The 20,291-nt window shown below is 48.1% G+C and overlaps 1 protein-coding gene across 3 annotated transcripts; it reads right to left on the bottom strand.

Annotated features, from left to right (window-relative positions):
* Positions 1-850: 850 nt before the first annotated feature.
* KATNB1 (katanin regulatory subunit B1) lies at positions 851-19,547 on the bottom strand. 3 transcript variants are annotated; one of them, XM_063333973.1, is made up of 20 exons: positions 19,333-19,547; positions 18,968-19,107; positions 16,204-16,334; positions 13,975-14,092; positions 12,065-12,165; positions 11,464-11,505; positions 10,683-10,766; positions 9,600-9,715; positions 9,007-9,078; positions 8,598-8,748; positions 7,571-7,758; positions 7,338-7,468; positions 6,469-6,519; positions 6,222-6,298; positions 5,463-5,582; positions 4,355-4,504; positions 3,943-4,019; positions 3,455-3,529; positions 2,599-2,715; positions 851-1,968 (listed from the first exon to the last, which is right to left on the bottom strand). In XM_063333973.1, exons 2-20 carry the CDS (start codon positions 19,005-19,007, stop codon positions 1,836-1,838), a joined length of 1,974 nt encoding a protein of 657 aa, XP_063190043.1. In that variant the 5' UTR covers positions 19,008-19,107; positions 19,333-19,547; the 3' UTR covers positions 851-1,835. The 3 variants fall into 3 exon arrangements, with proteins under 3 accessions (XP_063190043.1, XP_063190041.1, XP_063190042.1); XM_063333971.1 differs by having other exon boundaries at positions 7,338-7,471; XM_063333972.1 differs by having other exon boundaries at positions 7,338-7,471; positions 19,222-19,547.
* Between the last annotated feature and the right edge of the window lie 744 nt (positions 19,548-20,291).

Genomic DNA, 20,291 nt, shown 5'->3' on the forward strand with positions numbered 1-20,291 from the left:
CGGCTCCCTTCATTAGCAGGCGATGGAGTTGTTAAACCCTAGGTAAGCCTCAGTGCTGCAGCGTCTCGCTCTGTGGTGCGGTGGCTGCCAGCTCTGGGGGCTGGTGGGGGCAGGAGGCTGGCAGAGCCTTCTCACACCTTGGTTGGATCCAGGCTCGGTTTATCCCAGAGAGCCACAGCGAAGCAGCAGGCGGCTACAGCGCCGGCAGGACACGTGCTACAAGTTGCCTGGTGCTCGAAGCCTCTCCAGCCCCGGTGGAGCTGTCAGTCACCTCCTCCAGAGCCGCAGAGCAGGATGCCGCCCTTTGTTCCTAAAAACCTATCCGTGTTTGGATGAAGTATCAGTAAGGTAAGGATTGGCTTTAGCTTTTCCTGGCTCCACCGTGCACATCCAAAACAGCCTCCTACATCCCCCAAGGCCAGCGCCTGGCTCCGGAGCTCACAGAAAACCACGGAGACAAAACACCGCCACCAAGATCTGCTGGGGATCAGGTGGGGGGAGCTGCATTGGGCCAGGGAAAAGGATGAGCCACAAACGATGCCGTTGCTCTTTGGGCTGGGAACTCCCCAGCAGAGCGAAACCTCCCCCAGGGTTTCTGAAAGCCACCTGGCGAGAGCTGTCTCTGCCGCCTGCTCACCGCATCCACTTACTCACTGCAGCCTCCCAGCAGGAAGGGTGAGAACAGCCGGCTTCCCCATGGGACACTTGCTTTCCTCGGACGCTCCCAGCCAGGAGCTGTGCCAAGGTGAACCCTACTTCAAGAGATTCAGGCATGTAACGCATCTTTTTAAAAAAAAAAAAACAATTACAAATCTTTTAATAAAATTCATCATAAGTTACAGTTTCCTGTATAAAATGGGAGACAGGCTGGGAGGAGCAGGGGAAGCACCAACAGTAACCTCTTTCCCCACAGGAAAGAAGGAGCGACAGCAAGGTTCTGACAGACATTTATTGGAGGGGGGGGGAAGGGGGGGGGAAGAGGAGGGGGGGTGGGGAGCAATGGACACATGATCCTCTAAAAGCGGGCTAGTGGATATAGAAAGACGTTAGTCCATATCCCTCTCTTCCTCCACCCTCCCAAATCCTTACCCGCAAAGGCAAACACATACAACAAGTCCTGTTTCAGTCACATATATTAACAGATCCAGGCAGACCTCAGTCCCAGCAACAGTCTGAAGATACTAATCTTCTGTGGCCCAGGGCGCCAGCAGGGATTTTGGAGAAGCCAAGGGACAGCCTCCTCTTGCTACAGGTTCTTGAGACTGCACCAGCCAGGGCGGCACGGCCTCCTGCTTCACATTTGATGAAGCAAGCCAAAGGGGCTGGTCCCACGCGGCAGTTGAAGAAGTCCGTTCTGCAGGGGATGGGCACTCCACCCCACAGCAGGCTTTTGTGGGGTGGATGCTGCACAAGGAGAGCGGGGCCAGCCAGCCCCACTCCACAGACCCGAGCGACAAGAACTGACAGCACACACAGGTGGAGGGGCGACAGCAGGCTCGGAGCCCTTCCCGTCAGGGAAACGCCAGCACACAGAGACACAGCAGCCAAGAGCCCGATGCTGAGATGAAGAGCTGAAATGAAGCCTCTTCCCTACAGGGGCTTTGTGGGACCCTCTGCAGCCAGGTCCCCTCACACAGCGCTGGCATCTCCCCTCTCAGGTCCTCCATCCAGCCCGCAAGGCACCGGGGCTGGCCAAGGCGACCAGCCAGCAGGATTCCACTTCCCTACCGTGCTGTAGGGGGAAGATGGACACACGGAGAGAGGTGAAATCCAGCCAGGCCGAGAGCAAAGGGGAGGTTGGCCACCTGTGTTTGCACGTGAGGAAGCAGTGGCTGTCACTCCAGGACAGCCATGAGGAGATGCAGTTCCCGAAAGGCACTACCATGGCGGCCACTGAGTCCAGATTTGTTCTTGACAATGTTGCTGATGTTTTTCAGCTGCTTGTAGCACAGCTTGCATTTATGGAGCCTGCAAAAAAAAGAACAAAAAAACAGAGGGCAGACACAGCATGAATCCTCAGCTGCTTAAGAGATGTGCTTGCTCCTGTAGTGCCAAAGATGCAACTCAAGCAGGAGAGAAAACACAAGCCCTGCAAATGGCCTGGAAGAGGCTGAAAAATGTGAGCGTGGCTCTGCAGAAACACCATGTATTCAGCCCACGTCCTGATGACGCAGGAGAGTGGCATCCGCATAAGGGCTCTTTCACTCCTCTTTTTCCCCTTTGGCAATGAAGTCCAGGGAGGAGGGAAGGAGGTGCTGGTTTTGGAGGGCCAATTCTCAGAGCAGAGCTATCCTATGAATGAACTGGAAATCCAGGGCCAGGCCAACAACTCATGTGTCTTGCAAGGTAGAGGGTGAAGCCACAGGGTGGTTTTACTCCTTACATACTCACACTTTCCTTAGTTATGACTCAATACACAGTGACGGAGGGGAAAAGCAGTCCTCGGTCTTTTTCTCAGAGCAGGAAGGTTTGGTGTTTGCAGACAAAAGGGAAGGCATGCCCAGTCTAGTATCAAAGCCTCAAAGGTGAGGAGCAAAGCTCACCCAAGAGAATGGCTGGTTCCAAAAGGGAGCAAGTGGAGGTGACTATGTGCCTCACCTTTCCTCTCTGGTGATGTCCACTCCGACAGAAGGTGGTGCAGCGAGGATGTCTGTGATCAGCGGCAGGAACCTCTGGAGAATGAGTTTCAGGGAAGTGCAGCCAGTCTGCACATAACTGAAAGACAAACAGAGAATCGGGTCCCACTTGAACGTCATTCCTGTCCTCCCAGCACGCAGCCCTCACATCCAGTCACCGGGGATAATCTGCTCAAACAACTCCCCCTCCACCACCTGTAACTCGGTAAGAAGAGCAACAGCCAAGTACCAACACGGGCTTGGTTTGAGTCAAGACCGACAAAGCGAGCCCTTTCAAAAGGTCCTGGCATATACCCTGCTAAGTGGGACCCTTCTGCTCAAGAGCAGAGATGTCCTGCTGAGGGGACCCAGCCAAAGCCTCTCCCCCACTAGGAAGGATGGGCAGAAACTCCATCTTGAGAGGCTGCACTTTTTTACCGCCCAACAATGAGGTTCAAAGCAACCTCCCAAGTGACTCCAAGGCTGTTGCAAGACTTCATTCCCCTTGTCTCAAGTCAACAGTTTTATTCCCGTCACTGCGCGGAGCCCACTTGTTCTACATGGATTTGTCCCCTCCTGGCTGCCAGAGCTGCCTTCAATCCAACACACCTACACCAAATCTCAAGATCCTGCTCTTCTCGCCCAGGCATACCTTACGTATCTTTTCCCCCACACACTTGGCAACTCCATTGCTCTTTTCCAAGTGTAATATCGGCATTATGCTCTATCTGCTGTGATTTTTTTCAGAATTTTCTTTCAGCTACAAAATACCCAGCGGAACTCTCCCACGAATATCCACGCCTTTTCCCCCCAAGCACACCATGTTCTTGGGGCCTCACCTTTCGTATTTACTTTGGAGTAGTTTCTCTATCTGCGGCAAGACTATAGTACACAAATCCAGCTTCCAGAGAGACCTGAAAAGAAAAGGACGCATTCTGAGACCGGAGACTGAGACTTTACAAGACTGAGTCGACACAAACAATGCTTTCTGGCAAAAAAGTCCAGGCAGCAGCACCCAAGTCTACTGAGCAAGTTCGCTGACTCCCCCTTGTGACAGAAACTGGCAGGTTCCAACTTACTGACTCGGCAGAACCACTTTACGAAGCCCTAAGACTTCGATTTTCCTTGCAAGACATCATTTGCCTACAGAAAAGGCCCCACACAACTCCAGCAGTTACCGGCACTGCAGACTTGAAGATCTGACTACAAGCGCATGCATTCCATGCTGCCATGGCCCGCTGGACACGAGGCAGGTCAACGCAGCACTCCCAACACCCAGCCAGATGGCTCTCAGGTATCCCAGGGGCTGCCCCCACCCAGGACTCACGCTTTTTGGTTGACAATATTCAAAAGGTCCACGACAACAGAGAGATCGTTGATCGCCACTGCGGAGTCCACAGAGTTCTGAGAGAAAAGGGGAAGAAGTCGTCATCTAGCGCAAAGCTCAAACTGGCTAGACTAATGCAATTAATATCAAGTGTTGCTTTTCAAAAACAAGGTAGAGGAAATGTGGAGTTGGCTAGGGAAGGGAAGATAACTCTCGCATGAGAAAGCTTTCTCCATGTTGCTTTGTGACAATCCAACCGCAGGTGGGACACAGCGCCACTCTGCAGTGCAACCCTGGGGACAAAAGCTGTGGGACTCTGCATTTAGTGAGAGAGGCAGAATCGGCCCCAGAGAAGCCAAAAGAGCTGCTCAGCTGCTCCCCTCCTGAGCCCCAGGTATCTCCACATCCTTGCCTTGATGTCACCGGTGCTCCATACAGCCCGCACGGTGTCCAGATTCTTGTGGCGGCTGGTGAGTACCACACACATGGTCTCGTGGCCTTTCCTGATCTGGGACATAGCTTCCTCGTCCACGAGCTCATTCTGGCTTTGGTTTTTCACAGCCTGAAAGTACAGACACCAAGGGAGGAGCAGTAAGAGAGCAGGGTGGTACAGAAGGGTAGGAGCTTTTTCTGGCCTAGGTGAGAGCTGATTTTGGTGTAGAGGGACAAGAAACACCGACTTCCTTGCACACAAACATTTATACATTTTCAAATGGAAATGCTCAATTTGTTCCAATTTCAGCTACTTCTCTTTTGCCTCTTCTACCGTGTCAATCACAAACATGTTTCAAGCTTTGGAAAAAACTCAAAATTGAAAAAAGTGAATTAAAAGTAAGCTCTCAAAACCAGTATGTTTTTCATGCAAACCCTGTTTTTTTATGTTAAATGCTCACCTGAAGTGAACAAATTTTATTACAAAGCATAAATCTTGCACTACTTATTAGACTCTCAATTTGATTCCTGCCCACACCAGAATCTCTCTTCCTCCGCTCACATTTAGAGTTTGGGATCACGAGGATGCTCTTGTCCTTCTCCCTTTTTAGGACAGGGAACACCCTCCTGAGCAAGGCCATGAGACCTCTGAGACGCAAGAGGGAAAGACTCTTGAAATAGTTATGTACGTGTAATGACAGACACCAATTTTTTAAACGAATGATCGTTCAGTGTCTTTGTCTCATCCCTTGCTCTCTGCTTCGATAACGTATTCTTCGTCAGCACGGATCAATGCTGCTGCGTTCGCACCCGCCTGCTGTCAACGCAATGGGCACTGGGCCCAGCAACCCAGAGGTGCTAACTCCACAGAAACTGCATGTCAAAGCAGCTGGGAGGCAGGAGAGTGAGCTGGCAGGGGAAACACTGAGTGAGCAGAGGGAGAGCGGGAGACAGCATGTTCTTATTCAGTACTGAGGACTACAGGCTGCAGAAAGCTCCCAAGACACTGTTCGTCACCTCAGAGAACCCCCTTTCTGATGCCACCCAACACAGACAACGGCTGGAAACTTTTGTCCCGAGACACTTACTGGTAGAAAGTCAGAGACCTTCAGGCCAATAGGCTCATTCCTAGCTGCAGGAATCACCGACGGTTCTGTTCTGGGCAAAGGAGTTGAGGAGGCAATCGGTGGCCTCTGAACCGGTTCAGGCTGCAGGAGAAACTGGGATAAAAGCTCTAGCAGCAACAATCTGGTCCTAGCCTGATGTCCTTTTTTCCTGACCCGCTTTCAGCAGGTCCTAAAGCAGAAGCAGTCTCCCATTTGTTAGCAGTTTAAGAGGCAATAAAGTCTCTCTCAGGTACATACCAAGATGTAATTAAGGTTTGCAAAGAACATCGAGATGCCCTAGCAGAAGTGCCAAGTGCTGTCATTATCAGCATCTAAAATTAGGGAAATGGGCCACGGCCAGCCTGAAGGCAAAGAGGGAATTCTAAAGAAGCCAATATAATATATCCTGGCCCATGGGCTGCATGTGATTTTGGTTACAAAACTGCCTCAATTCAAGCACTCGCAGAAATTTGGCACTTGCTTCTCTTCAGAGTGCCTCCATTTTGAGATGCAAGGAGAAACGCCACTGGCAAGTGCAAGAAGTGAACCATCACCTGTTGGAGGCTTGGCCTTCAATTCTACTGCTCAGGCAAGACATATGGCAGGACAAAGACTGGAGCTGCACTTTTACTGCTCTCCAGTAAAGGAATCAGCCTGATTAGAAATCATGAAGGCTCCAGCACTCACATACCTTTCAGAGTGAGAGCATGAGCAGCTATTAACAGATCATACAGTACGTACAAGCTCTTGCTTTGGCAACGGAGTCTGGACATCTGCAGCTTGGCTGGGCTTCACCGCTTCCTTTGCAGTTACGGGCTCTATCAAGACGGAAAGAAGTGGGAAAGCAGAAACTGATTGCTCCTTTCAAGAGAAGCTGAAAAGGTTCTGTATAGCTAGGCTACAAGAAGTCATTTCTGCAGACATGCATCTCTCCTTCTTTTAAGGGCCATTAACCCCATTCCCACCAAGGGGTCATTTTCATACTCACCGTCCTCAGGAGGGGCAGGAAACGGCTCGTTGTTTCGAGGAGGAGTTCGACCTACGGAAAGAGAGAAAAAAAAAAAATAAATAAACGAAGGAGCATCCAAGGCTACAGATTAGCGATAAGTCAACCTTGGAGCTGTGAGATCTCCAACAACTCCACCGATTAGGGCAATCCGTGATACGGCAAGCAGAGTTATCTCCTTCGGACCTTGACGCTATTGTTGAGTTTAGCCAAAGGCTTTTGGCCTTCATGGATGGGAGGGACAAAACTAACCCGTGTAGTTCATTGCTGCTGTAGAAGTGTGAAGCACAATAAAAATCACTGTCACAACAAGTTATATTAAAAAATATTCACCTCCCATTAAATTGAGTTACATAAGTAAATCAAAATAATGACTATTAATTCCTTAGAAAGATATCTCTTTTTCCTCATTTACATAAAAGTGAGATACAAGCATTGCACTATGCCTCTTAAACAACAATCTCTGCTTTAACAAAACATTTTGCATTTCCTTCTTTAATGGAGGCTGCTGATATTATACATATGAAAATTCTAAGCTAATAAAGATCCCGTAACACAGCAGTCACTCCTAATCAGGGCAGAAAGGCAGCATGCTTACGATGGAGCTCTAGGTTCTGAGCCAGGCTTTGACCAGACATCACTGCACCCTAGTAAAGATGCCAGCAGTTCATCAACGTGATTTGTGGTTCAGCATCCAAGCACAGAATACTAAATAAAGGTTTTCTAAACTCTCCCAGTCACAGGCAAAGCCTCTACTACAGCAAGCCAAGGCTCACTTCTACTGAAACAGTTTAGCACCTACAGCTCTAATCCAAACACCACTCAAAAGCACAATAAACCCTGGTACTGACAGATAGCATTCTTGGGCTGGAAGATCTCTTTGTAATCCTCTGCGTTCTGGATCTCAGCCTTTGATTCCTTCTCATCCCGGTCATCTTCACTGCTGGGACTGCGCCTCTCGCTCTCCGAGTTGTGCTTCACTCTGCTGTGGAAAAAGAGATGCTGTCAGAGAGAGCAAGAGCACTAAGCTCCTTTTACATTTTCTTAAAATCTTGAAATTCAACAAGCCAGCAGATCCCCTTACCTTTGTGGCTTGCTGCAGCTAGTTGAGGGCCTGTCATAGATGCGGCGAAGGGAAGACCCCGTGGGGGTAGGTGGCACAAGAGGCTCATCGTCCCGGATCAGCCCATGAGGAATGGAACCCGACTTTGTGACTCTGCTGAGATCCACAACGAAAGAGGAGACTGTGCTTTGTGCAAAGGAAACCCCTATCTGTAGAGGCAAAAGATCAAGGTAATTCATGGGTCCAGAGGAGGCCACAAAGATGATCAGAGGGCTGGAGCCCCTCTGATGTGAGGACAGGCTGAGAGTTGGGGGGGTTCAGCCTGGAGAAGAGAAGGGGGCCTACAGGAGAGATGTGGAGGGACTCTTCATGAGGGAGTGTATCAATAGGACAAGGGGTAACAATTTTAAACTGAAAGAGGTGAAATTCAGATTAGATATTAGGAAGAAATTCTTTGCTGTGAGGGTGGTGAGCCCCTGGCCCAGGTTGCCCAGAGAAGCTGTGGCTGCCCCATCCCTGGAGGTGTTCAGGCCAGGCTGGACGGGGCTTGGAGCAACCTGGGCTGGTGGGAGGTGTCCCTGCCCAGGGCAGGGGGGTTGGAACTAGATGGTCTTTAAGGTCCCTTCCAACCCAAACGATTCTATGATTTACCAGGGAGCAGGGTACATCCCATCCTTTGAGAGCAGGCATGATGGAGTGACCCTGAGCAACTGCGCTTGAGAATTTCTCCGTTCAGTGCTTTGGCTTTTTCAATTTGAAGCTGCCAATGTTTTATGAGAGGATGTGATAAAACTTTTGCCAAACATAGTTTCTAAATACTGGTCAAACCAAGCCCCAGTTCTTTCCTCCAGAAGCCAAAGAGAGATGAAGTGGAACACGAGGCTGCTGAAAGCAAAACCACACAAGCTCTAAGTGCTGGGCCCATTGCAAGCCCTGGCCACTTATAGTCTGACATAAGCTTAAAGGTCAAGAGGCCTGCAAGGAGGCAGGAGGATTTTATCTCGTGTTTCACAGCTGCCTGCCCCACTCTTCAGGAGCAGTGGCTTACCAGCTGGTTGTTGCAGATAGACAAGTCGGCTACTTTTCCCCAGTTCACCAAGACCACATCAAAACAGCGCTCTGGTTCCCAGCCATACACACGCAGTGAATCCTGGAAGCCACTATACAAGCAACAGCCATCTGGGTTGAAGAGCACACACCTGGGGGGAAGGCAGGTGGAGAATTAGGCACAGCTTTCCAACACTGCATAGTGCCACAAGGACCCCAGGGCTGTATCCCTGACTTCAGTGAACACCTCCAGCCCCGTTTCTAACAATGAAGCTACCGATCTGGTGTTCATCTGTGCAACATCTCCAGCAGCCCAAACCTCTCCCCAGTAAAGTCTCTCTTTCAGAAAATCCTCCCTTCACCCCCTCTCTCCTCTCTGTCTAGTACACTGCAGCAGGAATTTAATATACCTGACAGGAGTAGCCTCCTCTTCGATACAGCTCACAACCTGAAACTTCTCCAAGTCCCAGAACCGAACAGTCCTGTACACACAACACAACAAAAAAAAAATATCACCACGCATTCCTCTAGAAATATGTTGTAGGATCCAGTATTGAAATAATACACTAACAGCTAGAATGACTTTCGCTGTTGTGCACACATGATGAACCTTACCCAGAAGGCTAGTCTAGTCCAGCCACAGATACTTAAAGGCTCTAGATACAGATAGGTATTTAGAGCTGACCCAGAGCTGAGAGGACACCCTGCTAGCTGAGCAGGACTGCTTGCTGTTCAGATAGGATGTCAGCTGGATCAGTGAGATGCTTAGGGCTATCACGTTGTTTTCTAGTGTGGCAGAAGGTGCCATCAATTTTGGATGAGAAGGTAAGATCTCCATGTTCTGCGCATCACAGATGTGACGTGCCACTGGCCAGACGTCAGGCTCTTGCAGTGGCAGGTTTGATTTGTGCGACATGCCTATTTACTACATTCCTAAAAAGAAGGGCATTGGGAAAAGGAACCAACATATACAGTTCCCTTCTTTCTTGCTCCCCTTACGTACCTGTCAAAGCTGCCAGAAGCCAAAAGGTATTCATTGGGATGGAATTCAACAATGTTTACTGGGCCGGTATGTCCTGTAAACTCAAACATTATCTTCCCAGCAGCCAGATCCCACAGCTGGAAGAAGGAAAGAACAGAGAGACTCTTGAAAAGATTTAATGTTAGAGAATTCCAATACACTTTGTATGTCCTTGTACTGGCAATCTTCTCCACCTCCAAGAACAGACTCAAGTTTGTCAAAGCAAGCACTGATCGGGGAAGAAGTACCATCCCAGGCATTTAAGGTTGCATTATTTTTTTTTTGGCATTCTCTTAAATTTTCCATTTAATTTGTTCCCTAGAAGTTTCTGGTATGTATTTAGAGACTAGAATAAAATACAGCAGTTCCACCTGGCCCCACAGATTATATCTCAAAAGCAAACAAATAAAAATCTGAAAGTTCTGAATCCCTTCACAACTCATTCTTCCCGCGCTCTAGTCTCCACTGAAAAATCCAGAGTGAAATGACTGATGGGTTTATTTCATGCGAAGCTGAAAACAAAAAGCAGTCCTTCGCCCACGTTCCTCCATACCACATCTGAAACAAGTCAAGTTACTGCTTCAGTCTGTACTTTCCTGAATTCCTTCCCTCACTCTGCTCAGTCCTGACAGCAATTTTCAGACTGATCATCACGTGCAATGCGTATGATAACACACTCCTACTGCATTAACTGAGCGGAGCCAGAAACTGGTATAGCGAAGCAATGTGCAGTGGACAATTCATTCTGCAACATTTACTGAGACGACCAGGCTAATGTTCAGGTATCACAACTCCACCACCACCAAAACGTGAACCTTCATGTGCATAGAGCCCATGTGCCTGTTGGATAAGTACATTTCAATACATGCAGCTCTGTTCTGGATGTTGTGGGCCACTGGACATGATGCTCATAAATAGACTGGTCCCTGCAAAGCCACAGGGCTCAGCCAGCTGCCTAATGAACTAAAGGTGTTTATAAATGAGTGCTGGTAATGCCTGGTTAAAAGACAATCCCAGCATTCCTATGTCCCACGAGCACATAAGGAGGGTGTCACAATAAATTACCTTTACAGTGTGATCATCCGCAGCAGAGGCTAGCCATTTCCCATCAGGACTAAAGCGGAGACATCGGACTGCTTCTGTGTGACCCTGAAGTGAAAAAAAACAAATAGTATTTTCTTTCTTTTTTTGTTGTCGTTTTTCAGAGGGAACCCTGGCTTTTGTCTTTCAATCCTATACAATATAATAATATAAAATCAAGTCGCTGTTTCAAAAGTCCACAGCTTGCAGAACACTAAACACTACACTCAAGAATTACACCCATTTAGTGTGGATGGGTGTAGCCTCTCTCGTCTAGACATTTCTGGCATTGATTTAAGCATGGTAAAAACAGATCTGCCTTAATTAATAAGAATCAATTTTAAATTATGCAGATTTACGGGTGTCAGACAGAAGTGCTGTGCCATTAAGTTGGCTTCTAAATGAAATTAACATCCAGAAAGTTCTTTTGGTAGAGAAAGACCCCAAGAACAGAAGCATCTCAGTGCAGTGGGAATATCAGTACATGGTCAATCAACAGTATAAAGAAACACTCATGGATGCTCTCCATGCCCCCAGTCAAACTACAGTACATTAACTCCTGTGATATCCATTCCACATTCCCACACAGTTCAGAGAGGCCTGCAGAGGTTTGCCAGTCCACTTCAAAAAATCACGCAGATTGTATTTTTATACTGGAAAACTAGGAAGTTAACTGTACATAAACTGTACACTTTTACGTTTGCTCACAAGTCCTCGACAGAAATCTTTCTCCCCTCTTTGCCTGAAGACTAACAAAGCATTTTACCTTGTACCTGAAGACACAGCCTTTTCTTCTTACATCCCAGAGCTACAGGGAAGAAAAGCAAACACAAGATATGCTTAGAGCAGTACACGGGGAGCTCAAGATGCTGTCACAACAGCAGCTCTGCCCATCACTACACTGATAAACACTGCAGGATGAAAACACTGAAGGGGCTGTTAAACCCCTGTTTGCTTCAGGGGTATTTCCTAACCTAATTCCCCAAGTGATTCTGCAATTCTGTGAAGTGAGAATCACTTCTGTAAGTTAGTTCTTACTACAGAAGCTCAGTTCCTACAGTCAAATACCAGCCTGATGAAGCAGATGCAACCCACAGCAATCAGGACTGCTGCGCTTGCCGACACCAAGTCTCGGCTGGCACCTCACTTGGAGCCACATTCCACAACAGAGGAGTCACACTCATGAGCTACCACTGAAAATCCAGGTAGGAATTTCACAAGCCCTCGCAAATACACCTGCCCACACACATGGAAATGATGATGTGCAGCATCTACCAACAGCTTGGCACAAAACACATTCTGGCACTCTTTGTAACAAAAGATATTGCAAGTAAAGTGGGTAGTCTCTAGGGGAAGCTGAGCTTTACCTTAATGTTTGTGTCCAAAGAACCGGATGCCACAAAGCTTCCAAAAGGATGGAAATCAAGGCTGCAGATATTCGCTTTGTGACCAAGTAAGGTACGAAGAACTGGGAAAAGGAGAGGTAGAGAAAGGAGAAGGAACAGGGAACAAATATTTAGTAGTTCATTTCCCCCAAACAGCATGCAGAAGTTTAGCCATACTATCCTTACCATTAAACACATGCTAACACAATGTACATTATACATGCTACATACTATTTATTCAGCAGTATACATTGTTTTAGGGAAATATTCCTGACTTTACCCTTGCAATGCAAAGAAACAGCAACAGAGGGCCCATGTTAAACGATCCTAATGAAAATCCTGTCCTTAGGTGTGGAAACCATGAATAAAACTCAAAGGTTTCCAATCTGAAAACGAAACTGAAAAGCCACACTGAAGCAGCTGTCAGGCAGCGTATCTTTCCACATGTTACAAAGGGAGCAAAATGGGGCGGGGGGAGAAAGGGGAGGAATCACAGTTTTACCCAGGAAATGAAAGGGACATTTGATTGCCTGCATTTTTCACCTTGCAGCTATTAGACAGACCCTTTCCTGGGACTCTGCACCCCTGTCCAGGCACAAGCTTGACTTCCACTTCCATCTCTTATGTTCCAATATTTGCCCTGGACTCCCTCAATCACCCCTTGCAAGAAGCATCCCAAAGACTGAAGGGACATTCAGGAAGCATGAGACAACGAAACGATCACAGCGTTTCAGCAAGTCATCAACCAAGTGACACCCCTTGTAATTCTGGAAACCAGAAAGGACCAGCGGAACTGGTACACTGTATCTCTGAAAGCAGAGACAAATGCAGAACCCAACTTCAAGGAAGAAAAATTGCTCAGATAATAACAGGGGCAATCTCTCTCCATCATCCGGGACAGTTTGATGATTACCCTGGCAGAAATTAGCTCTTGAGCCAGACCTAGAGTGCTCATTTGTACAGACACTGGCTCACAGGTCTCCTAATAAATTCAGGCAGATCAGTTACTCTCCTCTGGTAGGGCCAAACTATTTTATAGCTGAACCGATGCTAACTGTCTGAATGACAACAGTGCTTTTTATTATTCATGCCACCTGCTGTTTGCCTTCTTAGCTCAGCGAACATAAGTATCTTCAATACGCATTCTTTCTATGAAAAAGTAGCAACCTACAAGAAATGTTCAGTCATTTTACAGTATTCCTGCTGGAATGCAATCAAGTGATTCATGACACCTTTGCAAACTTGTTCTAGGCTTTGAAAAAAATGCAATAAATAAAACATGACTCAACAGTTGGCTTTTAAAGGATCAGAGCTCGATGAGTTCATAGCTTTCACCATTTACCAAAAATTAGGTCTTTGTCTATTTATACGGTCATGCAAAGCAGAAGAGGAGAAAAATCACTTGAGAAACAAAATAAAAGTTAGAGCCTAAGAACGAGAAGAAGAAATCAGCAAGCAGGGGATTCCTGGACTTGTGCAAAACCTAATATACTTAAAACCTCCAAACTGATTTTGGATTCTTTTATTAAGGCTGACAATTTTAACCTGAGACTCTGAATACAAATTCTATATGCCTAGTTACTCTATACATGCACAGAAACCGATCTGGAATACAGATTTCAACACACTCAGGTCAAAAGCCTAGAAACCAGTTCCTCAGATCAGTCTCCACAATACACGTACAAACTTCTGCTTGAGCGTGCATACACACTTCTAAAGTCTCAGTAGGAAGTGCACAAAAGCCCTCTAAGAGGGCTGGAAATGAAGATGAAAGTAATGCCAGGATCCTGTTCCCCCTTAAGTTAGGAACCTTCTGGGTCAGCATAGATATTAAGCATAAGGATATTCCAAAAAGCATGCATTATCAGAAGCAAAAACTCACGGAAACGTACTTTTGGCAGCTTCCAGGTCCCAAACTCGAATGGACCCTGACTGGGACCCTGCAACAATGAGTTCCTCATTCGTATTGATCTGTAGGCTCTCAATGGGAGTTGTATGGCCTGTCAAGCTCTGCAAAGAAAACCGTGAGTCACCATCAACAGCTACTGTCGCAGCCCTGTCCACAACGGCAGTGCTCACACTCGATTGGTGACTGAAGTATTTAGACAGGGGCCACCTGGTTGTGCCACTGGTCCTTTTTCCTTATCAGCTACCAGTATGGTCGAGCATCCTAAAGACCATCACTGCATACAGCATTGGGCACATATCTTCCATGTTATCCCACTTTCTGGGGCATGCTGACTAATTTTTAAAAGATGCATCAACACAGACATGGGCAGTTAAACATTAGGTGCGGACACCCAGACAAGGTTGACACATGCTTACATCATAAAAATTATGCTGTGCAAATGCAATGGCACCGTGTTTGCTCTAAACGGGTCACGTAAGTGTCATGAACCGGTTACAAAATCAAAGCAAGAGCAAAATCAGGGCTACTTCAAAACCTTCACATAAGCAAGGAGCTATATGTTGCTGCCAGCAATGGGTGTCACAGTGATAACGTGGTGCTATTACTGAAGTATTAACTTGGTGCATAAGGTAGTAATTCACATGCATGCAGTCCCTTTCATCCTTGAGCATCTAAAAGCTTACAAATTGCGTAAGTATTTGAAAAGGACGGTATTTAATTAAAACACAAGGATATTTAAAACTATCTGTAGAAAACAAATACTACTATTGCGGACTTTTGGCTTGTCAATTAAGCAATATTCTGTGCTTTGCTCCATCCTCAAACAGGTCTTTTTAAATAGCTAAGCTAGCTCTGTGCCTCCCACACACGTGGCTGGGAATGCCGGTTGAAAGCTGCCTGTTCTGACAGGGCTTTCTTACGATTTCACGTGCAACTGAAATCCTCTACATACTCTACAGCTGCACCTGTCACTGCTCAGAGAGAAAGAGAGCTCACGCTTGAAGCAAGTCACAATGCTAGCTGAAAAGTTCCTCTTCACCCTTTTCCCCAACACATACACATGTGGAATCCTAACAATATAAAAACTAAAGATGAATATACAGCACAACACCAGAAAATCAAGATTCTTTCGATATAACAAGAATGGCACAAGTCCTCAGCAGCTCCAGTCCCTGCCTCTCAGAAACACCAGCTTCTACCGTCTGTGGTTCCCTGGCAGCGCAGGAGAGCTGCAACTCTCTACTCCCACAAAAAAGGGTATGGAGGGTGTGGAGTCCTTCAACCTTCCTTCTCATGGAAGGCCATACTCTGGTTTCAAACTACTGCCATGCCACCAACCAAGGGCTGGAAAGACATAGTCTAGCTACGCTATGCAAGAAGCACAGCACTGACAAAGGTGAGCAACTCCTTTTGCACCCATTTCAACCTCCTTATACTTGACCTCAGAAAATGAAAGGAAAAATAGGCACATTCTCCTTTTAGCTTTTTTGACCCCACTTTCTTAATTTCTTCCTCACAAGGTTCACACTGGCTAGAGAAACGCCTTCCATAACACAACATTATCGCTTTGTTAATTAAACAAGTGATGAGGGATACTCACTAAAGATGGTTTCCCACAACACCCACTCAAAGCAAGAGCAATACAGGACAGACATCTGTTAAACATATTTATGGTGCACTTTAGTGATCACTACTGGGGTAACCCTACTCTTTCTAACACGCTGCACCCAGCATTACTGTTCCCCAGGCAAGTTAGCAAACTATTCTGACAAACTTTGTGCTGGCAGTTAGTGACTGTGGGACAGGTGGGAATGCATCCTGCTGGGGATGTTTCCTGCAATGAGGGCAAACCCCAGGGTATAGAACTGGCCCCTGCAGCTTGCGCTATAAAACTACCTGATCTCATACAAAACTCTGAGTTTAATTATCTGTAACCTGGTAACAGAAGGCACAATATTCATTATTTGAGCAAGCACGGGCCCAGCTGAAGCAGCCAGTCCGCCCAGATTCTCTCTGGAGCTGTGGTCACACCAGTTAACAAATTCCATCCCTATCTTTAGCTACAATCCAGTCACCCAGCTTTGTGTTGGTAAACTCTATTCACAAGTACTATAGACTACAGCTCAACAATTTTTTCCCCCGCATTCACACCCTCCATACCTCAGAATTAATATTCCCATCCCCAAAAAGCTGAGGACAGACCTGTTCTTACCATGATGCAGTTGGGCTTGTTAACTGACCATACGTTGACCCGACAGTCATCTCCTCCAGTTGCCAGCAGCCGGCCCGAACTTTTCCCCAGGACTAGTGAGGATACATTGCTGCTGTGAGCCGTGATCTCTTCTGCACAATACAAAGCAAAGAGTTACTACAGACTAGTATAACAATTGTCACCCCATCCCCCGCAAAGGACTAAAAAAAAATCTTCTTCCTAGAAAAACTTTCCAGTTTCCACCAGACAAACTGCAGCAGCCCGTAGTTCAGATAAGACAACACACTATTATCTTGCTTGAAACAGTCTTTCTTGGCTCTGCCTGCTGTACTTAAGACATTTGCTGACCAGGCTTCACAACTCCAGTGCTGATGTGGATTACAAAAAGCACCTTCTCTCACTAGCAGCAGCTCAGCAGCTTTTAAAGATTCGCTCAACTGTGGCAACCTGCTCACAGAAGCTGCTTTACCTTCTGTACCCGGGTGGGTCTCAGTAAGCTGAGCTGTCTCAGAAACTGCAGTAACATGCAGCAGTGAGAGTCATCTAGCGAAAGGCCCTGTAATCCTGTTCTAGAAAACAACAGCAGAGTGTCCAACCTGAGGAGATCTGGCAGACTAGCAGCAGTACAGTTTGTTACCTTACACAGCAAAAAAAGTCAGACTCAGCAGCGGGGACACGTGGAGCTCCCTTCTCTGAGCTTTGGCAGAGACTTTGCTACGTTCCCACTATGTAACACAGGTGAAACTTAGCAACGCAGAGTGTGAAACTGGGACAAAGGAAGGAAAGTGCCTGAAAGGGCACAAAAGAACAACTGTGGCTGATACTAAAAGACTGTTTAAAAACTGGGGGCTGCAGGGACACTCTGACACACAGGGCTTTGCAATGACAGAACTCCAAGGAATCCTCATCAGAAAGAAACAAGTTCGGGGCAAAAGAGATGCCAAACGAGCATCTTTGCTTAGACTTCTTATTTCCACAGTAGATTTTTAAATCCACACAAATTTTTGGCAGGGTCTTTTGGCAGATGTATTCATCAATTTCTTCATCTTACAGTTCTCTCCTTTGAAAGGTCACAGGATTTGCGTGCCTAATAGTTATGAAACTTGTTTGTAAAAAGGCTAGGTAGCAATCAATTCAGCTTTCATTGGGATTATTTTGGTGGGAGGAACAGTTTTATCATTTTACACGCAACACTAATCCAAAAGGATATTAGGTGGCTGCAATAATAATTACAGGTACTTTGATCTCAAGCTCTCAGAGTGCTTTTTCGAAAGCAAAACTGCGTAACTTCCACTTTAGCTGGAAAAACACCTTTCAAATTACAAAGGTAACTGCATTGTAAATTATGTGAGAAAGGCAAATCTGAAAAGATTATTGTATTGTGTTGAAAGACAAATCTTCCATATGAGAATGCTAAAAATAAAATACCTGTGTATACACAGACTTGAAGGTAACAAACAGTACAATTAGTATTAACAGACCAACTCACTAGTTAAAATTGAAAGGATAGATGCTGAGTGTTGCTGCTGAAATGAGCGTGTCAGCAGCTCCACTTTTTCCCCTCCTCTTGATTTCATTCTTAATGATATATTGTAAGTTTAACAGCCCTTGTTGAAGCATTCAACCCTCTGCTCAGAAAAGCCAGGTTATAAGCTGATGCCAGCCTTGGCCAGATAGCTTCATCCGTTCCCTTGTTGAAGTGACGTTTCCTTAAAGCCACAAACCTTTTTTTAATGCAGCATTCATCACCAGATATCACCCACCAGTTCAGTAATACTAAACTTCTAATTAGCATTGCCAAAAGATTTCTAACATTCAGAGCGTTTCTTGCTCTGAAGAGGATGCTAAGATGGGGCAGAGCCTAGCAAAAATGAAGATCAAGAACTTCTGCCCATTTACAAGAGAATGGAGATTGACTGACTTCCAGCTTTTCCTACAACTGGAGTTTCAGGGATGGCAAGACAACATAGCAAACTGGCTTTCTGCTCAAAAAGATATGGAATTACTAATTCGATTATCTCAGCTTCCTGAATGTGTTACCAGTCAGGAATACCACATTTCTGCTAGCCAATTTCTAGACCAAGTCACTGGTCTAAAGCTCGCACTTCCAAACAACCAATCACTTCCCATTGCTACTACGCATTCCTCAAAACCCCTATGAAATAACTCATCAGCGACCAGCAAAGCAGCTAGAAATTGATAGTCATCAACTGTTTACTGCTCCTTCTGAAAAAAAAAAATGGATGTAAAAGCAGATTCTTACTGTCTCTTGCAAAGCCATTTCAAGAGCATGAGACCTACAGGCCCTGCAAAGACAACCTCATCCCTCCTGCAGCAGGGCTCAGTGCACCTTCTGTAACAAGTGAGCACGGATGAACAGCACCCCAAAGGGACTAACTGACCGAGACCTCCCTGCTGCAGCCCAGGCTCTGGGGCAGGGTTTCCATTGCACCCTTGGTTGCTCCTGTGCTACGTGAGAGTCATGTGGGGTTAGCTAGACATTTAGCATTTTGCATTACAGCAAAAAATACAGGCTCTGACCTTTTGAAAATAGCAATAGCAAGGCTCTATGCTATTCCACTAAGCGGCTACGTTTTCAAAAAGCATTTCTAGGAGTTAAAAATTCCAGTCAGCAACTTGGGAAGAGGGCCGGGGCACCCACACCCACGTCAGGGATTAGCTGGTTCCTCTCACAAACCGCCTCTTCCACCCCCCTCCCCGCGGGGGGAACTCCTCTGCCCTCCCTCAGCCCGGCGACACTCACGCAGCTTCCACGCCGTCTTAGTGGTGACGGCCACAGCCATGTCTCTCCGACGGGCAGGGCAGAAGAGCCTTCCTCCTCCCGGCGGGGCCTCTCCGCGTCCTACCGCCGCCAGGCCATCCACCCGAGTTTCCCCAGCCGCCCTGCAGACAAAAAAAGACACCGGCCGAGGTTACGGCGAGGCCCCGCCGCGCCGAGGTGGGCAGGGGGCGCGGGCCCAGCCCGCGGCCCGGCAGCGGCGCGGGACGAGGCCTCACCGCTGAGGACCATCACGGTAGCGACGGGACAGTGGGGAGCCCGGCGGGCGGTGCCGGGGGATGGGGCGGAGAGGGGGGGGTTAAGCGCTGCTGGGACCGCCGCAGCCTCACCGGGCGATGAGGAGCAGCGGGCGGCGCCCGGAGCTGCCGTGAGGACGCTTGAACGGTGGTGGTGGTGGTAGTGGCGGCGGCGACAACGGCGCTCGGCGGGGCCTGCCCAGCCACCCCGGCTCTACCGGCGGCTCCGGTGGCACCGGACCCCCCCCCCCCGCCCCCAGCGACGCCGCCGCCTGACAACCAGCCCCTCACAACGAACCCCGACCAGCCCCGCCCCCGCCCGGCCGCCGCCGCCAATCAGAGCCGCCGGCGTCGCTAAGCCCCGCCGCGCCGAGCCGCGCAGCGCCCGGTTTCCGTACGCCGCTCGGCCAATAGGAGCCGAAAGAACCGCGGTTGCCTTAGCGACCGCAGAGCGGCCGGCCACTCGCAACGCAGATTCTTGGCGGAGCCTTTCAAGCACGGCCAATAAGGAGGGCGGTGCGCGGGAGCTGCGGGGCCGCCATTTTGCGGCGCGGCGGGGTGGAGGCGGGCTAGGCCGGACCTCCCTGAGGGGCGGTGTCGGGGAGGCGGGAGGCTGCAGCGGCCCCCTCAGCCTAAGAGCTTGCATGGGGGTGGCTGAGAGGCCCCTTCTGCCTCAGGGCCCGCCGGCGGCCGAGGCGGTTGTGCCGGTGGCCCCCCCCAGAGGCGATTCCCCTCGCCGGGTGTGACAGGCGCAGCCCTGGCTGGACCGGGGCTCTTGGGGTTCCCCTTTTCCGTGTCTTTTTGCCAGGTAGCGTTGGCACCAGCTTCTCCCGGCTCCTGCAACCCCCGGCGAGTCGGGCCCTCTTTTCCCCCGGCTGGGAGCCGTGCTCTCAGCCTGGCTCAGATGGAGTCGTGCTGCTTCTACGCTTCCCTCCCTGTCTCTGTAGCCAATTACTCCATTAAAAGAGGAAATCAAATTAGTTTGATGCTAGTCCTTGATAATGTGTATAAGCTGATTATTTTTGGCAGCTGCTCAGTCCCTAGTGTCTGTA

Source organism: Chroicocephalus ridibundus, chromosome 4 (genome assembly GCF_963924245.1).
Source record: "Chroicocephalus ridibundus chromosome 4, bChrRid1.1, whole genome shotgun sequence".
NCBI lineage: Eukaryota > Metazoa > Chordata > Aves > Charadriiformes > Laridae > Chroicocephalus > Chroicocephalus ridibundus.